Raw genomic sequence first — 19418 nt, forward strand, 5'->3', positions numbered from 1 at the left:
AGAAAAAGTTGAATAAAATTATTATAAAATTATTTTTTTAATATTATTTTTATTTTAAAATTTGAAAAAATTGAATTATTATTTTTTATTTAGTTTGGAAGTTTGGAAAAAGAAAGATTTTAATGATTAGATAAAAAAAAATAAAGATTTGAAATTTAAAAGTGTTTGTGTTTGTGGTGTTTGGATATTGAGATGAGATGAGTTGGGAGGACTTTACCATCCAAATTAGGCATAGGGGATGCTTGGAGAATGGGATGAGATAAGAATTTTGTGAATAGTAATAACATTGTTAATGCCAAAAAATCATACAACATGCTGGAATAGGATAAAGAATCATTCTCGGCCCACATCAACGTTTTATGAGAGGGAGACATACAGATTTACATGATTCGGCATAATGCCTACATCTACGGGCATTTGGGGAAGGGAAATCCACTATAACATGAGTAATTTACAGTCTCTCATAATCTCTCATTTCTCATTGTATAATAAAAGTCAAAGATCTATTTGCTTGAGGAGATATTCGCTTTGGAGCTCTTGTCGCTAAGTTGAAGAAGCTGAAGATGTCCCCTTTCTCTTCCGGTCTGATCCTTTTTTATCCCTGAACTTGGGAGTGGTGAAGGATGGCAGCTTTCTTCCACTCCTCATTGGCGTGCCTGACTTGCTTTCTCTCATTTCTCCTTTTTCTCTTCTTTTACGTCCCTTCCTTATTTTCCCTCTGGCATCTTCTTTTCCCTTATTCCCTCATTGTCTCTTATTCCTCTCTCATTTTGTTCTTATCTAGTGAATGCCCTTTGATGGGCTGGACCTAATTTATCTAGGCCTAGGATATTTTATCCACTTTAGTTGCCCACTATTCTTAAGGTCGATTTGCTTAAAAAGAAGGTCTTGAGAATTTCTAAGATAAAATATACGATAAAGATAGTCTGTTGAAATTCATAAAGAAATAAATACTGGCAGGTGCACTCGACCGTCTAAGATGTGAGTGCGGAGTTCAGTTTCGGCGGGAGATGGGTTCAACCTTGTCAGGTGTGAGCACGGAGCTCACCTTTGGCTGGAGATGAGCTAGACTGCATAAGGTGCGAGCATGGAGCTCGGTTTTGGCTAAAGATGGGCTCGACCGCATACGATGCAAGCGTGGAGCTCGGCTTTGGCGAGAGATGGGCTCGACTGCTTAAGATGCAGGCGTGAAGCTCGACTTTGAGCGCAAGGATCGGGCAGTCAAGTGACCTGCACCACTATTGGTTTCCTGGGAGGTCGGGCGGTCCCCAACCTTTCCCTACTATGAGTTCTTCGTGAGGGATATCGGGCAGTTGAGCAACCTGACCTGTCTGTTGACTCTCGGTGAGGAACGGGTAGGGTCAGGTGATCCTTGACCTTTCCCGCCCTTTAGTTCATTTTTATAGACGTTTGCCTGGTAAGTTACATGAGCTTTTTTTTTTTCCTTTTTTTTTTTTTTTTCAGGTGTCGTTGGCAGGTTTTTGCCCCTTGATGTGAATCGCAGTTGGTGTTCCCATTTCGTTATTGATGTTTGTTGGTGGTAACCTGCTCTAAGAGGTTAGGGAGCCCGTGAACCCTCTAGGTCCATCTTAGACAGTGGTCAAGTCCATTAACTTGTTCTCGAAGGTATCCCGTGCAAGGCGGTTGTGAAGCTCGGAGGCTCATTCCCGATTGTAACCTGCCGGCTGCGATTGTGGCACAGGTGTAACACTCGACATTTACTACAGAACATGTTGTGCTGGTATTGTTGTCCAGGAGCGAGTCCAATGACTTGTCTTTGTTGGCGCTAGGATTAGAAAGTCAATGGACTTGTCCCTGACCCAGCTTCTTGGTGAGTCAATGGACTTAGCTTGATGGCATGAAAGGCGAAAAATCAAGAGACTTGTGTCTAACTGGCTGTCTAGATAATTTAAGGGACTTGTGTCCGACTCGCCATTTAGGCAAGTCAAGATACTTGTGCTCAGCCTAGTTTCATGGCGATTCAAGGAACTCGGTTTGATGGCACGAAGGTCAGCAAGTCGAGGAACTTGTGTCCGACTAACCGTCGGGGCAAGTCAAGGGACTTGTGCCCTGCCTAACTTCGTGGCGAATCAAAGGACTCGGCTTGATGGCATGAAGGTGGGCAAGTCGAGAGACTTGTGTCTGACTAGCCATCTGGACAAGTCAAGGGACTCAGCTTGATGGCAAGAAGGTCAACAAATCAAGGGACTTGTGTCCAACTCGCCGTCTGGGAGAGTCAAGAGACTTGTGCCCGGCCTAGTTTCATGGCAAGTTAAGGGACTCTGCTTAGTGGCACGGAGGTCAACAAATCAAGGAACTTGTGTCCGACTGGCCATCTAGGCAAGTCATTAGACTTGTGCCTAGCCCAACTTTATGGCGAGTCAAGGGACTCAGCTTTGTTGAAGAATACGTTTGTCCATGCTAAAAAAGCCAACTAGGTTAGCGTAAATAACTCAAATCACAAATGTGAGATTTGCAAACCTGAATCGCTTTGCTAGAGCATGGTGAAGGTTGGAGGCGTGTCGCCGACTCTTGTGGGCAGCCATGTATCAACGATGATGAAAATTTGGGTGCCCGCGATGCCAAGCAATTTATTCTGATGGAGGCATATTAAGACGCCCAAGCGATGCCCAAGTGGGGCCATGTAGCCAATGTTTCACACCACAGGAAGCAATTTTGTTAGTAAAAATAAAATTCACATAAATTTTGAAGGAGACAAACTTGGAGAAGTTTAGCTGCCATTGTAGTCTCTCTTCGCTTGACTGAAGTTGTCTGTTGCTGGTTACTTTTTGTGTTTTTCTCAATTTTTTTACCACATCTCCAAGCAAAGTTCACTGTCTGGAGAGTGTGAATCTTTGTTGGAAATCCATGGAGCACCAAGTAAATTGATCAACACATATTGTGCAACTTTGATCACGTGGGTTGGATGTTGCATGGAAAATGCAATGTGTGATCATCGCAGCATCTCTCTTTGGCCATGTAACTTCATGCGGCGGGTCGTGTTGATAGTGGTTGAGAGACATCATGTCTGAGCTTCATTGTTATGCAGTTGTGTGGCCAAAGAACCACTGAGGCCGAGGAAGTCATGTTTAAGGAATTTTGTGTGGCCTTGATGCACGAATCTAAGCAAGTAAGGTTGTGGTGCATGTGGTCGAGTAACTCTGAGTGGAAGATGTATGTGGCTAAGGAACTATTATTGTGGGCAAGTATGAAGTACTGACCGCTGCATGTCTCATGCAATGCGCCGAGCAAATTCACTTTGGCTAAGCATAGTCCTAGAGCTGTGTACCCCGTGTGGTCGAGCTTCTATTGTGATCGACGAGACTCGGCCTAGCAATGCACTGGCGGAGCAGCACTAGGGCAAGCCAACTTCTGGCCAGGCAAGGTTGGCAAGGAGATTACTTTTGTCAAGGAGTTTGGGTCTTGACTGAGGGGTGTAGTGCTAGGCAAGACACTGGCCGAGCGACTCAAGTGCTGGTCATCTTATGATCGAGCAGGGAGTTGCCCACCATGGTGGCTGTGCAATGCAAGCCCCAGTTGAGGGAGGAGCTAGCCTAGGAGTTCCAAGCTCGAGTCATGATACATGTGTCCAGGCAAAAAGGTGCATGGCAGGACCGTGGCCATTCAACTCATGGCTAGTCTCGGAATTCTATGGCCAAGCAACCCACCCTAGGCGATTATTGAGATGGTCGGGCAAGTTTTGCCTACGTGCATGGCCATGCAAAGTGCCGCTTGTCATGGGGGCATGGCGAGCTGGTTGCTTGTAAGGGCGGCCAAGAAGCAAGCTCAGCCGTGGAGTACCCTGTCGGCGACAAAGATCGTCGGTGGTCCTAGTGGTAACTGGTGGACAACCGCTAATCCACAAAAGCCACTAGGAGATGGGCTCCCATCGAGTGCACAACGTTGTACGTTGCCCATCTTGCGGTCTCCGTGTACGCGGATACCCCGAAGGGGACAGACGATGCCGGTGGTCCACGTGATGGCCGTGTCCAAGTAACTTCGACCATATGCAGTACAGTGCACGTGTTGAATGGCGGATGCCACCTCCATGGGGGTTGGTCGAGGCCTCGTCGGGACCATGGTCGTGCTGGGCAGGGTAGTGTCAATGGCATGATTGGGGTGACAGAGTTGCCTCTGTTGTCAGGGACCACCTGGGCTCATTAGAGAGGGCCAGCAGTCCACACGAGGTAGGTTCGTCGGGCTCACAATAGGCTGTCATGAGCCTCCCTGTGCACGACCCCTACCGGCAGGGGCCAAAACGTTCAAAACAGAAACCATCTTGTCCACGGTTGGCCGCTGTGGACCTACTGGGTGAACGGTAACGTGCATTCGTAATACCCTTGTGCATGCCATGCACAGTGGGTGCTTACCCACACACATAGATCACATAAGCTCACTGTGCATGCCACATTACTGCATACTCAAATGCATAATACACTTGATTAAATGGCTGAGAAACTCTCTTCCCAGGTGCATGTGATTTTATGCACTGTGTACTTAAATGCACAGTACACTTGATTCTATGATCGAGAAACTCTCTTCTTGGGTGCATGTGCTTTATGCATTGTGCACTTAAATGCACAATACACTTGATTATATGGCCGAGAAACTCTCTTCGTGGGTACATATGCTTTATGTACTGTGCACTTAAATGTACAAAGCATTTAACAGCATGGGCGAAGAAAGGCAATTTTTGGTAATAATGTTGTTAATAAAATAATAGGCGAGAAGTTGAGAACACTTATCTGGGAAAACTTTATCTGCTCCTTTGGAGAAAGTTTCAAAAGTTGGAAAATATCATTCTCCATCTTCCAGTGTAGAGAATCAATCGATCCCACAGGCTGCGCCAAATGTTAATGCCAAAAAATACATAACATGTCGGAATAGGAGAAGGAATCATTCAAAGCTCACGACATCATTCCGGGCCTCAATCTATGTGGCCTGGAGCCCCTGCCAGTGGTCCGATATGGTTGTACTGCGTCGATGCGTACATTCATGGCAATGAATAGAAAATAAATGTAGGAAAAATAAAGAAGAAATAGACACAAATTTACGTAGTTCGGCATAATATCTACGCCCACGGGTATTTAGAAAGAAAAAATCCACTATAACATAAGCATTTTACAGTCTCTCATTTCTCATTGTATAATGGAAGTTGAGATCTATTTGCTGGAAGATATATTCTTGCTGCATCTCTCATCACTAAGTTGAAGGAGTCGAAGAAGTTTCATTTTTCGTCCTATCTGATCCCTTTTTATTCCTAGCCTTAGGAGTAGTAGGGATGACAGCTTTATTCCACTCATCATTGACGTGCCTAAGTCTGATCATCCGAGCTGAGTTTTTTTCCGACCTAGTCCGAAACCCGGATAACCGGGTTCCGGTTACAAGTTCCGACCCGAAACAAATCTAGGCCAATACCCGCATAGAAAAGTCTAGGTATACCCAATCTAGAACCGAGGTACTCTTTTTTTTTTAATGTTTTTTATGTTTTTTATTTAATGTTTTGATGTTTTTTAAAGACCAGAAGAACGTGGAGATTAAAGAGGCATAGAAAAAGTAGAAACACGAGATGTTTGCGAGATATACGAGCAGCTGAAAGAACTTGGGTGATAAGGTAAAAACTGTTTTTTCCATTGCACAGCATACAATTAACCGACTTTGAATAAATCATGTTTGCCAATGAATAGAGGTTTGCGATACCCTTGAATAAATTGACCGTACAAGAAAGTTAAGTGGCAAATCTAATCGCCTGAAATGAAAAGAGCTGGCAATTACAAAAAAAAAAAAAAAAAAAAAATAGACGTTACTAACTACTATAGTATGGAATAAACCGACCGTTACAAGAAAGTCAAGTAGCAAATCACATCACCTGACCTGACAAAGCTTTAGAAGACAAAGCAGAGAAAGACGTTCAGCATTTGTAGAAGAAAAAAAAAAAAAACAACGCTTGCAGAACGCGGAAACCGGGTTTCGGATTTTTAAAACCGATTTCACCTGGGTTTATGTCCGGGTCTAATCCGAGCTAATTTGGGTTGGGTTTCAATCCGAGTTCCGGATTAAATATACTCGAATTTTTGGGTTGGAATCTTGATAAACAGTATTAGCGTGCTTGACTTACTTTTCTCTCATTTATTTGTCCCTTTCTCTCTTATTCTGTTATTTTTTAGTGAGAGTCTTTTGATGGACGAGACCTAGTTTATTTGAGTCTGAGATTGTTTATCTCCTTTAAAAATGGTGTTGTGAATAGTAATGAAACAGTTTGAGTTAAGTATTTATTAATTTTTGACAAATAAGAGAGAATAAGTTGAATTAGAAATATTATAAAATTAAATTGTTGTTAGAATATAATTTTTTTAATGTTATTTTTGTTTTGAGATTAAAAAAATTAAATTATTATTTTTTTAAAAAAAATTTAAAAAAATTGTAATAATTAATTTGAAAGTATTTGTATTTGAATGATATTTATGAAGAAAATATAATAAAATGTGATGAGTTTTATTTTCAATCATCTTAAGACTCCATATTTTTTTAAAGGGTTTTGCTATACATCAATTATTATTCACTCTATACTTGACAGATTTTTATTTTATTTTTTATAAGATATAGGATGTTGATAGTTAATTTGAATGATGAGAAGATTAATTCTTTTTCAAATACTCAAAACTCAAAATTCATGTTCAAAAGAAATTTATATAAAAAGATTTAAAAAAATCTTTAAAAAAAGCACATTGCACACACAACCAACTGGTGGAGCCACCCTAGCCACCATTAATGGCTGCCCCGATCTGAGCCTCCTTGGTGGGCCCCATGGCGGCTAGAGCGTTCTGGGTGGCTAGCCGCGTTTCAAGTTTTTTTTTTTTAATATACAAACATACTTTTATAACGTACGAGTCCTGCCACTTTTTTAAAAAATTATCAAACCAACGTCAGCTTAAAAAGTGTTTATACTGTTCATGAAACCAACTACATGAAAATATTGGCTTGAGTTGATTGGCATTCACCGTCCCTGATCACACACGTTGCAACCTTTTCCTAGTCCTTAAGAGGTATACAATGTTACGGCCAATAGGTGATAGTGGATATTGTAGCCATGGCCCTTGATTCAGCGTAGTTGGCAAAACAATAGACTTGCTATTCACAAATTATACACACATATACATCCCTGGCTCTTTGATGTTGAATTATTTTCATAGACCATTGAACTAATACGATCTGACAATTTTGCCATTTCACATACATGTAAAAGCAGAAGAAAAGGAGAATAGAAAAGGAAATGATGAAACTAAAGAAAAATTCTTGCCCCTCCACACATTATAAGTGCAAAATTCAAATTACACTACTTTGCACCCATCGCTATTACCTTCATTTATTTGGCAAACAGAGCATAATATATCATTTCATGCATAGCACAAGACCAGAAAGCACTGTATTATTACGGAAATGTTTGAGGGAAAGAGCATGGGAGGGTGGGGAACTGGGGTGGTGCAGTGTGAAAGATAACACCCACATCAGAAGTTTTACTTATCAGTGTCAACAAACGCCAATCAACGCCAACCATAAATCATCTATATGCTAAAGCAACCATAAATCATCTATATGCTAAAGTGTCACATGAACAAGGTTGAAATTTTCTACTATCCGGCAATCAGCCTGTTAGCCCCATTGTCATCAGCTACATCTTCAGGATGTGCCCAACCCAGGTTTACAGCCAAGTCCTCCACTGCGACTTTGATCACATCAGTTCGAACCCCAATATCAGTCGCATATCTACTCATACAGTACATTCCAGCCGTCACTGTAGCCACACCAACGGGACTTGGCATTAGCAACTTCAGAGGAGAAGAAAGAATGGCGGCCAATGGGGCACCAATGACAGAAGAAGCTTGACCGCTTCCTCCAACCCCCCGTTTGTCCATTATCAGAAGACCAGTTTTGCAATAGAGTGCAAAGTCCTCGCAGTTGTTTTGAAACACATCATAATTTCCAAATCCATTTTGAAGGAGATACATAGCTCGATGGATAACTGTTTCCGGTGGGTCAGATGCTGCAGTGGTGCATGTGCCGCCCCGCAACTTAGCAAGGAATACAGATGGGGCTACCCCATAATCAAAACAATAGAGAGATCCTTTTCCAAGGAAACAATCCAGACAAGAGAGGACTACACCACTGTTTGGTTGCCCGAATCCACAGTCGGGAAAGGTAGAACAAGATGAGGGGAGGCTCAATCTCGAATCATACAAGTCAGAATCATTAGATGTCCCAACCCCTGGATTCAAATTCCTCTCAGGTCTAAAGTGAACCACCTTGCTTCCCCCAACAAAAATACCTGCACGGTATGCATTCAATATGGCTTATGATTAAGCTTAATCCAACCACAAAATGAGTCAAAGTACAAAGCCATTTATTGTCAGCTGTTTGAAAGATTGTCAAGGTACAGTTGTATTTGCTAGAAGAATAAAACCCACTTCATTAAATTTCTGATACTTCACAGAAATGGACGCTGAGACTAAGGCCCGGTTTGGTTAGCCAATACAGATGAAAACATCTCATCTGAAGTTGTAACATATAGTAGTTTTGGCTATCCCAACACAATATTTCATCTTTTAAGTTTTGAAAGCATCAACTTAAATGAACCTAAATAAAAGTATAAAACAAATCAAACCGACATGAACAGTGCGTGAGTTGACCTGAACAGTGTGTGAACAGTATATGAACAGTGAAAAGTGGCGTGAACAGTGCACAATTTGGGTACTCTATAAAACTATCTCCTTTCGCCTCACTATCTAAACATACATTTTTCTACATACTATCTCATCTCATCTTAACTCAAAAAATCTCACTACTATTTAAAATATATTATCTCATCTGAACTGTCTATCCAGACTAGGCCTAACATAAAAAAAAAAAAAAATATGAAGGATGATATACGTCAACTCTCATTTTATATTTTTACATCTACTAGGATGCAGCAGGCAAGTCACACTGATTATAAAACAATGGAAAGCTGATCAAAATTTCCATCAGCATTTAGTCCAATGATCCAATTACAAATGCATATCACTAGGTCCGTCACAATGCATAAAAGTAAGATTATAGATGTAACCTGCACCGAATAATGAAGTACAATCCAAAAAGGGACAACTTATCTGATCTGAACTATATATTTTGTTGAGAAACTGAACTAGAATTACAGTGCAAATTATGTGGAGAACATATGTAACAAGATTGAAACAGAAAGCATCAGCAGTAGAAGAATCCTTGAGAATACAAATGACGAAGACAAAGATGATTACCTCCACATTTAGGTAAACAACCTATTATCTTCGAGTTCTGTAAATATTATAAGAGGGAAATGATAGGACAACATTTCTTTCACTGCAATATCTTACATCATTCTACCTTGGAAGCCCACTCTTTAAATCCAAATTTCATTATGATCACAATAATTAAGGGATCATATGTGAGAAGAAAATGGAGAGAGAAAACATAACCATGCTCTAGGACACTTTCAAGGTAGAATGTTGTTTTCAATTTGTTAGCATTTGAAGAAAACATACATTCACTTATAACAATGAATTCAAAGAAATAAATTGGTGATTTTGTTTTCATCAAACAAAAATACTCTCAAAATTTATTTTCATCATCTTACTTCAACTTCCATGATACTTTAAAAAAAAAAAAAAAAAAAAAAAAAAAAAAAAAAAAAAAAAAAAAGAAGAAGAAAGAAACCCATAAAACTCAAATCAGCTCACAAAACTTAATTCGAAACCCAATAAAAACATATTAAAAATATGTTCAACTCCAACATATTTCTAGTAGGTCCCACCACTCACAAAACCCCATAAAAACCCATGCATATTTAAATGTTATTTTTTTCCAAATATTTCAAAAAATTTCGAAAAGAGCTTACATATAAGCATTCTCTCAAGTGTTTATTTAATCTTCATTTAATAAGTCTAACTCAATGGCTTATATCATTTAAAAATCATTTATAAAAAATATAATGAGATAGTAGGCATGACTTCATAGGAACAAAACTTCACGCCTTGAAAAATCATATATTATATGGATATAGATTTTACAATATATTGTTGAAGAGATTGAATAGAACAGAGAAATTAAAATATTTCACCTACAATTCCTATGATAAGTCCCTCCATTGAAGTTATCTGTTAGGAGCCTTAAGAGTGAGCCTAAATCTTCCAAACTCCGTTTGTGGCGTTGGAATTATATATCATTGTTAAGAGATATTAGATTGATGAGTAGAATTTTTCATTGAAAGTCCACTTTCTCATCATTTTACAATTTCTCTCACCTATCCAGTAAAAGAAATTTTCTTTGGACAACTTCATGATATAAGTCTCATAGCCCTTGACATCTATTCACTGTCACTGAAACTGCAATAGGTCAGAGTGGAGTACAAGGTAAACCCTCCAAAATAGGTAGACTAAGAAGCTACCCTATGACATGAAGTCGTTATCATGAAGACAAAATAACTTTAGGGACAGCCAGTGAGCTTAAAACTTTTTCATGCATTAATTGGTTGAAATGAAAGAGCTTCACATTCATCAGCCTGTATTCAGCACTTGTAGTGGTAAGATTTCTCACAGTGATGGTGGATGAAACATGGTTTTCTAATAAGGGAGGTTACCGGTATTTGACAAGAAAACTTCATAAAGAATTCCCTGACTAACCCACTGGAAGGGAGATAAAGGGGCATCAATATTACTCTTAAGCAATCCCCTTTGCATATGATATGCATCAGAGAGGTTACAGAACGCTAGTGATTTTTCTATGTGTTATATCACTTACAACTACTATTACCCTCCATGTGACTATCGGTTCAGCGAATGTAAAATATTGTTGCTGCTAACTATCCCAAACCACCAGCAATGAAGCCCTAGAGCGAGCTCTCAATTACACCAAGGAAAATCTTAATTCATCATATGATCAGCACGAGAATTTGAGAAGTGCCATCTTGAAATATCTCAAATTTGCATAAATTAAACTGGTCAGCCAGATTGGTTAGCAAGATCTCACAAATAAGAGATAATCTCATATAATTTACCGTGTTTCCCATCAAATAATAAACAAAACCAAGTTCCAACGAGCAAAATGTACAAGATTCAGTTGATTAAAGAAATAAAATCCAAAAACGGTAAAATTAATTGGTTTACTTATCCTGCATTCTCATAGACACCAAAAACAGCATTACCAGTAAATACTAGACGATGTAATTATGGATAACCCTGGTACTCCTACACAGAATATGGTATGACACATCAATGCAGAAGTCAAAGGATAAATTCTTCAAAGTGACGACTTTGAGAACCATCCGGTTAAATGGTAATAAATTGCAACAGCACAAGAATCGGAAAAATTGGTCTAATAGAAGAATTCTCATCCTAGAAGTCAATGGACAAAATACTCGAGAAATCAAGCAACTCCCAAGCATATACTTGCAAGTAAAGTAAATCCACATTCCGATATCCCAAAAACACAAAGCAATCGTTAATTTTGGAAATCATGACAAGCGGCGGAAATTAAGGGACACGTCAAACATTTTTTGCGAATTAAACTTTCATCTCTAGTAAAAGATGACCCTGTACACCATTCAAACGACAATTATTATGAGGAAAAAGAAAAGGTTGGACCCCAAAAAGTATATCGACAGAGGAAACGTACATTAAAAAAAAATGAAGAAGAAACCCACATTCATATTTCTGGGGACAAAAGAGAAACAAAAATGAAATCCCCGAAAGTAAATTCACAAAGAAGAGAAAACAAAAACACCAGCCTCCCCAGAAAGAGGAAAGAAAAGAAAAACCCGGTGTCATGAATTGGATAAGGAACCCACATTGGAAAATTTTGGAAAACTTAAACAATCGAGAATGCAGAGAGAGAGAGAGAGAGAGAGACCATGGTGGGAGTAGGTGAAGATAGCTCTGTAAGTGTAGATGTGGTCGCCGGGCTTGATCTGACTTCTCTCCACTCTGTGAGTGAGCAGACCCATCTCTCTCTCTCTCTCTCTCTGCAATGCTCTAAAGCTCTAAATCCACGGCTTGTTCTTACTGCTTACCTCTGAAGGAACAAATTGAGACTAACATTAATCCCAAAAGAAAATTAAAAAACAATAAACATGTGGGTGCGGTAACAAATGATTGGCTGACCAAAAAGACGGATGAACAAACTTTCCCAATGCTGTATGAAGATGCCGATGATGATTGATGATGACGACGATCGACCATGTTTTTACACTTTTTTTTCTCTCCCTCCTACGTTGACTAGGACTCTACCAAGGGCTTGGCGTCCTCGTCAATAATCACGCTCATTAGCAAACTCAACGGGCTTAACAAATTTTACCAATGTATTTTGTAGTCACGTTTCTATCTAGCTTATGTTTGATGCCACCGACGCCATTTTAAGAGGGGAATGGAATTTTCTTTCCCTCGGATTCTTTGCTATGTTTCCAAGCTATACCTTATCTCTCACCTTTTTTAAATATATATATATATATATATATGTAGTAAATACTTGAGAGTCCATATTGAGATGACATGAGTGGAGAAAAAATTTAAAAATTAAATAAAATATTATTAGAATATATTTTAAAAAAATTATTATTATTTTAAAATTTGAAAATTTTAAATTATTTATTTTATTTTTTATGAAAATTAAAAAATTTGTTATAATTAAATAAGATGAGATGATATAAAATTTATTGTGAAAATAAATAAGACCATGTCTTCGTAATGTGTTGGACCGGCACTATATCATTAAAAGATTATATGAGAGTCGAAACAACAAAGGTTGATTTGGAAAAATGTTGCTCTTAACATTTATGTATGAATTTTGCGTAATAGTGCTGACGTGGTAAATGTTCAAATTAATTGTTTTTATAACCGATGTGACACGTATATTAATACTTGTCATGTTAATGGTATTGCACGAGTGTTACATTTAGGATATTAAGAATTATAAAATTGTCCAAATTAGATTGAGAAATATTCATTGTAACTAGTCAAGCCGAGTGCCCTTGACACGGCAATTAATGGGCAATTAATGAGCAATTATAGAATTTTGCCACGCCCATCGCCCTCAGGCCGACGACTGTCATTGCATTCGCACATCAATTAATGAGCGATGACAGTCCCTCTACCATGAACACGAAGAAGTTACAAACTTTGGTCATAACAGCAAGTGTCCAGACATTCAACTATCAATATAAAGGTGTGAAAGAGCATCAAAGTCAAAACGGACACAGCAAAAATCCAATCCAAAGACAAAACGATGTGATATGCTAAGAAAAATAGTTATATAGCAGTTCAAAAAGTAAATAGAATACAAGAAAAAAAATTATCATTAGGGGTTATGAGGTGAAGAAGGAAAGGCGTCGGACATCACATCTCAACCCAATGAGTCAATAAAGTGGAAGACAGCAAGGCTAGGGCTAATAGAGTCCAAGTTCAGCAACAGTAGATTTGTATGGGGGTTCTTCAGCTGGTAGCTCCTCAACCTATTCATACCATAGTTGTAGCCCAATCCCCATACTTGGTCACAGACATCCCTAGCTACCATGAGCAGAGGAGAAAGACGGGCAACCTCCTCCCTAGAAACCTCTGACTCAACATCCAACGCGACAGCTTTTTCTTCAAAGTCACCAAACCTCTTCTAGTGAATATCAATGATGCGATTGAGCAAAAAGAACTTCTCGTTATGCTTCTTGAGGTCCTTATTGGCCACCTCGTATCGAGCCTCCAACTAAGCCATCTCAACACGAGGGTAGTTAAGAGTTGCGTTGAGTTCTAGACGAGCATTCAACGAATCGGCCAGCTTGTTAGCATAGTCAGCAACACACTTCTTTGGTTTCCTACAGCTTATGCTCTAGGCGTTGAAGCATATCTCGCCCATTATTGCACCCCTCTTCCAAAAGTTTGAAGTGGTACCTAGACACCTCTTCCTTAAACTTATGGAGATCCTGGTGCAAACTGACCAACTCGTCCCAGAGATCAGCAACATCTTCCTCTAACATATGGGAATGAGACTCCCAATAAGATCAAGTGTTCGCAACATTGTCCCTTTCACCTAAGAGATAACTTGGCTTGTCTCTTCGGCGTAAGCACAAAGGACACGAACCTTGTCTTCTAAAAAAGTCGGCAGTCAACGATCTAGCTGGTGAGGTCATCAACCCCCTGGGGAACAAAAAATAGATTGTATTAGGATAAAGGGACATTGGACTGGGTTCTTCTTCTTCCCCTTGCCTGGAAGAAGAACCCGGTCCAATGCCCCTTCCGAATTGGCAGGCGACGAAACTTCCCCACCAAAAGGTGAAACATTAAAAGGTGGGATAGGATTAGCAAACAAAAATCTCCACCAACACTAAGCTCCACACTTGAAAGGTCATCTCAAGACAACCCTCGAGGATCAAATGGAAGATTGGGAGTCTCCCGCTAGATGTGGTGGAAGCAATGGACGATGTTGAAGCATCACGACCGCCTCGAGAAGGCACCTCCTCGCCAGCCTCATGCACCTCGGTCAAGTTCCCCAAGGCTAGAGATATGCGCTTCATAATCTCAAATGGCACCTCAGAGAGGTGATCCATCCACAAACCCCTTGGGTACAGGCTCCAGAAATGTAGAGTGCAGTTCCATGTCAATATCTTCCTCCTCCTCCTCTAGTTGATCAAGGACTAGAATCATGCGATCAAGGGGAGATAGAACCTAATCAATCGACTCTTAGTCACCAGATACAGCGGTTCCAGGACTCAACGCCACCCTACGCAACACAACAATAACATCCTCCAGGCATTGGGATGAAGTTGGGCCGAGGCTAAACCTAATTAATCCATAATGTCCCGATTTGGATGACAAAAGGGGAGACGTAACCCCATCAAGAACAGGCTCATGAGAAGGGCCACTCTTCCAGCAAATCCTTCAAGTAACCTACGCTGCAATCAAGGTCAGTTGCCTCCAACTTGGGTTTCTCAGATATGGCCTGTGGTCTCATAAATCGTGTTCTTTCCCTGTGGTTCTCTGTAGTGATGAATGGAGTTTCTAAAGATTTTTTTCCAGCTAGGCGAGGGTTACGACAAGGCGATCCGATCTCGCCTTATCTCTTTATTATGGTGGAGGAGATTCTTTCCTGCATGATTAAGAAAGCCTTTCTGGATGGCAAGATTTTGCCTTTCTATCATCTACGAGGTACGCCTATTGTCTCTCATCTCCTTTATGCTGATGACATTGTGATTTGCTAATGGGAATAAAGCTTCTATAAAGCCGATCTTTGAGATTTTAGAGCTCTATGAAAGTTGATCGGGCCAAATAGTGAGTAAAACTAAATCTTCTATTATTTTTTCCAAGAGGATATCTCTGCATAGGAGAAGATCTACTCTGAGTATTATTGGTTTTGTTAAGGGTACTTTACTGTTCAAGTACCTTGGTATTCCTATTATATCTGGAAGACTTAAGGCTATTCATCTTGATGATCTGGTGAGCAGGATTCGACGCCGTGTAGGAGGTTGGCAAAATAAGTTTTTTTCTAATGGGGATCGGCTTTTACTTATTAAGCATATTCTTGCAAGTATTCCCGTTCATACTCTCTATATTATTCATGCTCCTTTGTCTGTGCTAACCATGATTCAAAACTATATGTCGAATTTCTTTTGGGGTGCTAGGGAGGGCAAGCCAAAGAAGCATTGGTGTTCTTGGCAGAATATTAGCAAGCCTTGTCATGAGGGAGTGTTAGGTATAAAGGACCTCAAATAGGTTCAAAAATCTCTTCATATGAAGTTTGCTTAGAAAATCATTAAGGAGAACTCCTTGTGGGCGAATTTCTTTCGGGCCAAATACATAAGAGATAATCATATTTCTCTTGTCAACCAGGCGAAAGGTAGTAGATTTTGGAAGAGTATTATGTCTTACATGCCGGAGGTCCTTAATAACTCCAAATGGAAACTTAAAGATGGCAATATTTCCTTTTGGAGGGACAATTGGTTTGAGGAGGGCCCGCTTTGTGATATTGTTTCTATCTCTGATTGCCCGAAGCTTAGAGTGAAAGACTGTAGAGTGGAGTATGGGTGGGATGTCTCTTTGATTCAAAGATTAATTAGGGAGAGAAATTCGGTTGCTATTCTACGTATGCTTTGGAAGGCTAAAGCAGGGGAAGACATTTTAGTGTAGACAGGTAATTCTAATGGTAATTTTTCTACTCACAATGCTTGAGACATTCTGAGAGTTCGATCTCCCAAGGTACAGTGGTTGCGCTGGGTTTGGAACTTTATTTTACCTCAGAATATTTCTATTATTATTTGGAAGGATTTTAATTCTTTGTTAAGTGTTGATGATCACTTGAGAAAGGTGGGCATTTCCATTGTCTCCAAGTATGATTGTTGTGTAAATGGTGGCTATGAAGATCAAAACCATGTGCTAGCAGGCGGGGATTTTGCTCGAGAGATATGGAAAAAAGTTGTTGTGCTTGTTGGTTCGAGTTATGGTCCTAGGAAAAATTGGCATAACACTATTTCCATGTGGTTTGGTAAGGCTTCTAAGCATTCTCAATTTGGCCAACTTTTGGGTTTTATTCCTATGATTATCACTTGGCGACTCTGGCTTAGAAGATGTAAATGCTGTATGAAAGGTCTCTATAGCTCTATTAGTACAGTTTGGCGGGAGATTTTATATTGGATTGGTCGAGTGGGTGAAAAATTGAGAGCAGGTACATCCCCACTTTCTCATGATGATGAGGTTATTCTACAAAGCCTAAAGATTCCTATTAAACTTCCGAAAACTAAACCTATGCACATTATCAAGTGGCTTAAACCTATTCAAGATCGTGTGAAGCTTAATGTGGATGGCAATTCATTAGGCAATCCGGGTCGTTCGGGTGCTAGAGGGGTCATCAGAGATCATAGTGGAAAGTTGATTAGTTGTTTTGCGGAACATATTGGCCTCAGATCTAGTAACTATGCCGAAGGGATGGGGCTCCTTTTTGGTTTACGGAATGTGAAAAGCTTGAATCTAGTTAATGTTGATATTGAGCTTGATTCTATGATTTTTTTTCCAGTGGGTGATGAAATCTTGTTGTGGTCTCTAGTATTTTGAAGATTTTTGGGAAGAAATTCTTGAGATTCTTGGTATTTTGAACTATTTTATCTCTCATGTGTATAGACAAGGCAATGCTCCTGCAGATTTTTTGGCTCGGATGGGTTCTGACAGTAATAGTATGATATGGGAGGATTTCTCTTTACTTCCCCACTTACTAAAAGGAATGTTGAAGATGGATAAAATGGGGTTTCCACGTGTTAGATTTGCTTAATTTTTGTTTGATGTTGGTTTTATATGTTTTGGTGTTATTATTGGTTTTGGTTTTGGTTATAGAGTATAAGGTTGTTTTTGACACTAGGGTTTTGGGTGTTTGTTTATTCCTATCTTGTAATCCCCCAAGTGCTTGTTATAACCACGGTATTCTTCCATCATAAGTGAGGGTATATGAATAAAATAAGGAGGGGTCACTCTTGGACATGTGACCCCAACTCTTTCTTCAAAAAAAAAAAAAATACGAGTCCCTCACAAAGTCCAGATCTACTTCAGAAGTCATGGCAAACCAACAACTACCCTTGAAGTCTTTTGGGTGGTAAGAACCGGCCCCCTCGACCTTTTGAAGAAAGCCTTGGGGCAGAAAGAGCAAGAGTCGACTAGGTGAAGAGAAATGAGAGAACTTAGGGTTTAGAGGAGAGTACAACAGAAAGAATCGACTAGGGTTTCAAGAAAAGAATGCAATGGCAAAAAGTAAAAAACTATGAAAATGGGAGTCTAAATAAGAGAAGTGACGGTTAAATGACTCCAACGAAATCACGACAAGTGTGACTGACACAGGTACGAAACGAGCAAATCCTGTGACTTGTGCTGCATGAAAAGATGTGAAGAGTGAACTGGCACATGCCATCCCAAATGTGGGGAGGCATATTGATGGAGCAGATACTCAAAACTAAAGGGGATAATTAAAAGATAAATTAGAAATTCCCACCACACTCGTGTGGTAGGGATTTGCGGGGTAACTAGAGAATCGAATGGACCTTTATAAAGAGTGGGACAAACCCTCGAACAAGAGACACCTGTGCATCAAAGGTCCAAGGCCTGTAATCAATGACCAATGGGCCAAAAGTCGTAGCGCACCAGTATAGAATTCAATTTCAACTATCATTAATTACTAATTATTGATAGAATAGGCAAGGTTATGTCAGGTGCGATATCCACCCACGATACTCGCCTAGGGCATTAATTCCCCCCTCCCCCCCCCCCCCCCTCCCCCCCCCCCCCCCCCCCCCCCCCCCCCCCCCCCCCCCCCCCCCCCCCCCCCCCCCCCCCCCCCCCCCTCCCAATGTAGCGGCTGATTTAGAGCTCTGACAAGTTGGATTTCAGTGAAGATCAAAGAAGGTTGAGCAATGAGGTAAGCCTCTCTCAACCCTCACCAGCTTGTATAAATAAATGTCAAAGAGCAGGCCTGAAGTAACTTCTTAATACCCCAAAATTTGAAATATTCTTCAAGTAATATATTGACTTAAGTATCGAAGGTGTCCCTAGGTAAACCCAGCCCCATCTACCTTTTGATTGTAGGTTACTGGAAGTTGTTGGCAGAGCTACAAAATAGGTCCGCAATAGATACAGTCCTAAGGTATGGAAGCCTTACGCACTCCTTTTGAAAAAAGGTGGGACCTACCATTAAAAAAATAAATTTTTCATATAAGTTTTAGATTTTTCTACTTTTTTCAATGGGAGTGCACAGGGCTTGGACAGCCTAGCACTACAATATCATTTCTCTAACAACAAATTCAATATGTAAATATTAACTTCCCGAATATCTAGCTTGTTTCCCCAATCAATGATAAATTATCCAAACCCTAATAAAATATTTTTTATCCTTTACAACCATCTTGGAATTTTGTTTCTAAAAGAAGAGATTCCACAAGTAGAAAAGTATATATTGCAATTGTTAATGCGTAAAATCAATCAAAGGCTGGAAAGGAAGAAAGAGTCATTCCAGTCCCACGGATGTGGTTCGGGCCACGCTGGTGTGGTCAAAAAGCCCACAAACATGATTTCAACGTTGATACAGTGCCCGTACATATATCCGTAAGAATAAGCAATAAATAAATAATAAAAAGAGAGGTACATAGATTTACATAGCTCGCTCTAAAACCCTACGTCCACGGGTTGTTTAAGAGAGAAATTTACTATGTTGGTGATTATATAGTCTCTCATGGCTTCGCATATCTCTCAATACAATGGAGAAAGTTTTAGAGGATCTGGAGGTTGAAGAAGATGGCTTGTTTTTTGAGAGAATGAGCTTTGAAGAGTCATATTGTGTAATGGAGTTTGTCCAAATCTGAGGAGATTCTCTCTCTTTACAGAGGTCTCCTT

General features: G+C 39.9%; 1 protein-coding gene across 2 annotated transcripts; it reads right to left on the bottom strand.

Moving 5' to 3' along the window:
• Positions 1-7411: 7411 nt before the first annotated feature.
• On the bottom strand, positions 7412-12449 carry LOC121234438 (protein LEAD-SENSITIVE 1-like). Of its 2 annotated transcripts, none has more exons than XM_041130381.1 (3): positions 12192-12449; positions 11920-12081; positions 7412-8326 (listed from the first exon to the last, which is right to left on the bottom strand). In XM_041130381.1, exons 2-3 carry the CDS (start codon positions 12011-12013, stop codon positions 7635-7637), a joined length of 786 nt encoding a protein of 261 aa, XP_040986315.1. In that variant the 5' UTR covers positions 12014-12081; positions 12192-12449; the 3' UTR covers positions 7412-7634. The 2 variants fall into 2 exon arrangements, with proteins under 2 accessions (XP_040986315.1, XP_040986307.1); XM_041130373.1 differs by having other exon boundaries at positions 12171-12448.
• Positions 12450-19418: the final 6969 nt, after the last annotated feature.

Source organism: Juglans microcarpa x Juglans regia, chromosome 1D (genome assembly GCF_004785595.1).
Source record: "Juglans microcarpa x Juglans regia isolate MS1-56 chromosome 1D, Jm3101_v1.0, whole genome shotgun sequence".
NCBI lineage: Eukaryota > Viridiplantae > Streptophyta > Magnoliopsida > Fagales > Juglandaceae > Juglans > Juglans microcarpa x Juglans regia.

Coding starts and splice junctions, on each gene's coding strand:
- LOC121234438 (XM_041130381.1), bottom strand. CDS start 12,013: ATGGGTCTGCTCACTCACAGAGTGGAGAGAAGTCAGATCAAGCCCGGC. Junction 8,327..11,919: donor CTTCACCTACTCCCACCATG/GTCTCTCTCTCT, acceptor CATACCGTGCAG/GTATTTTTGTTGGGGGAAGC.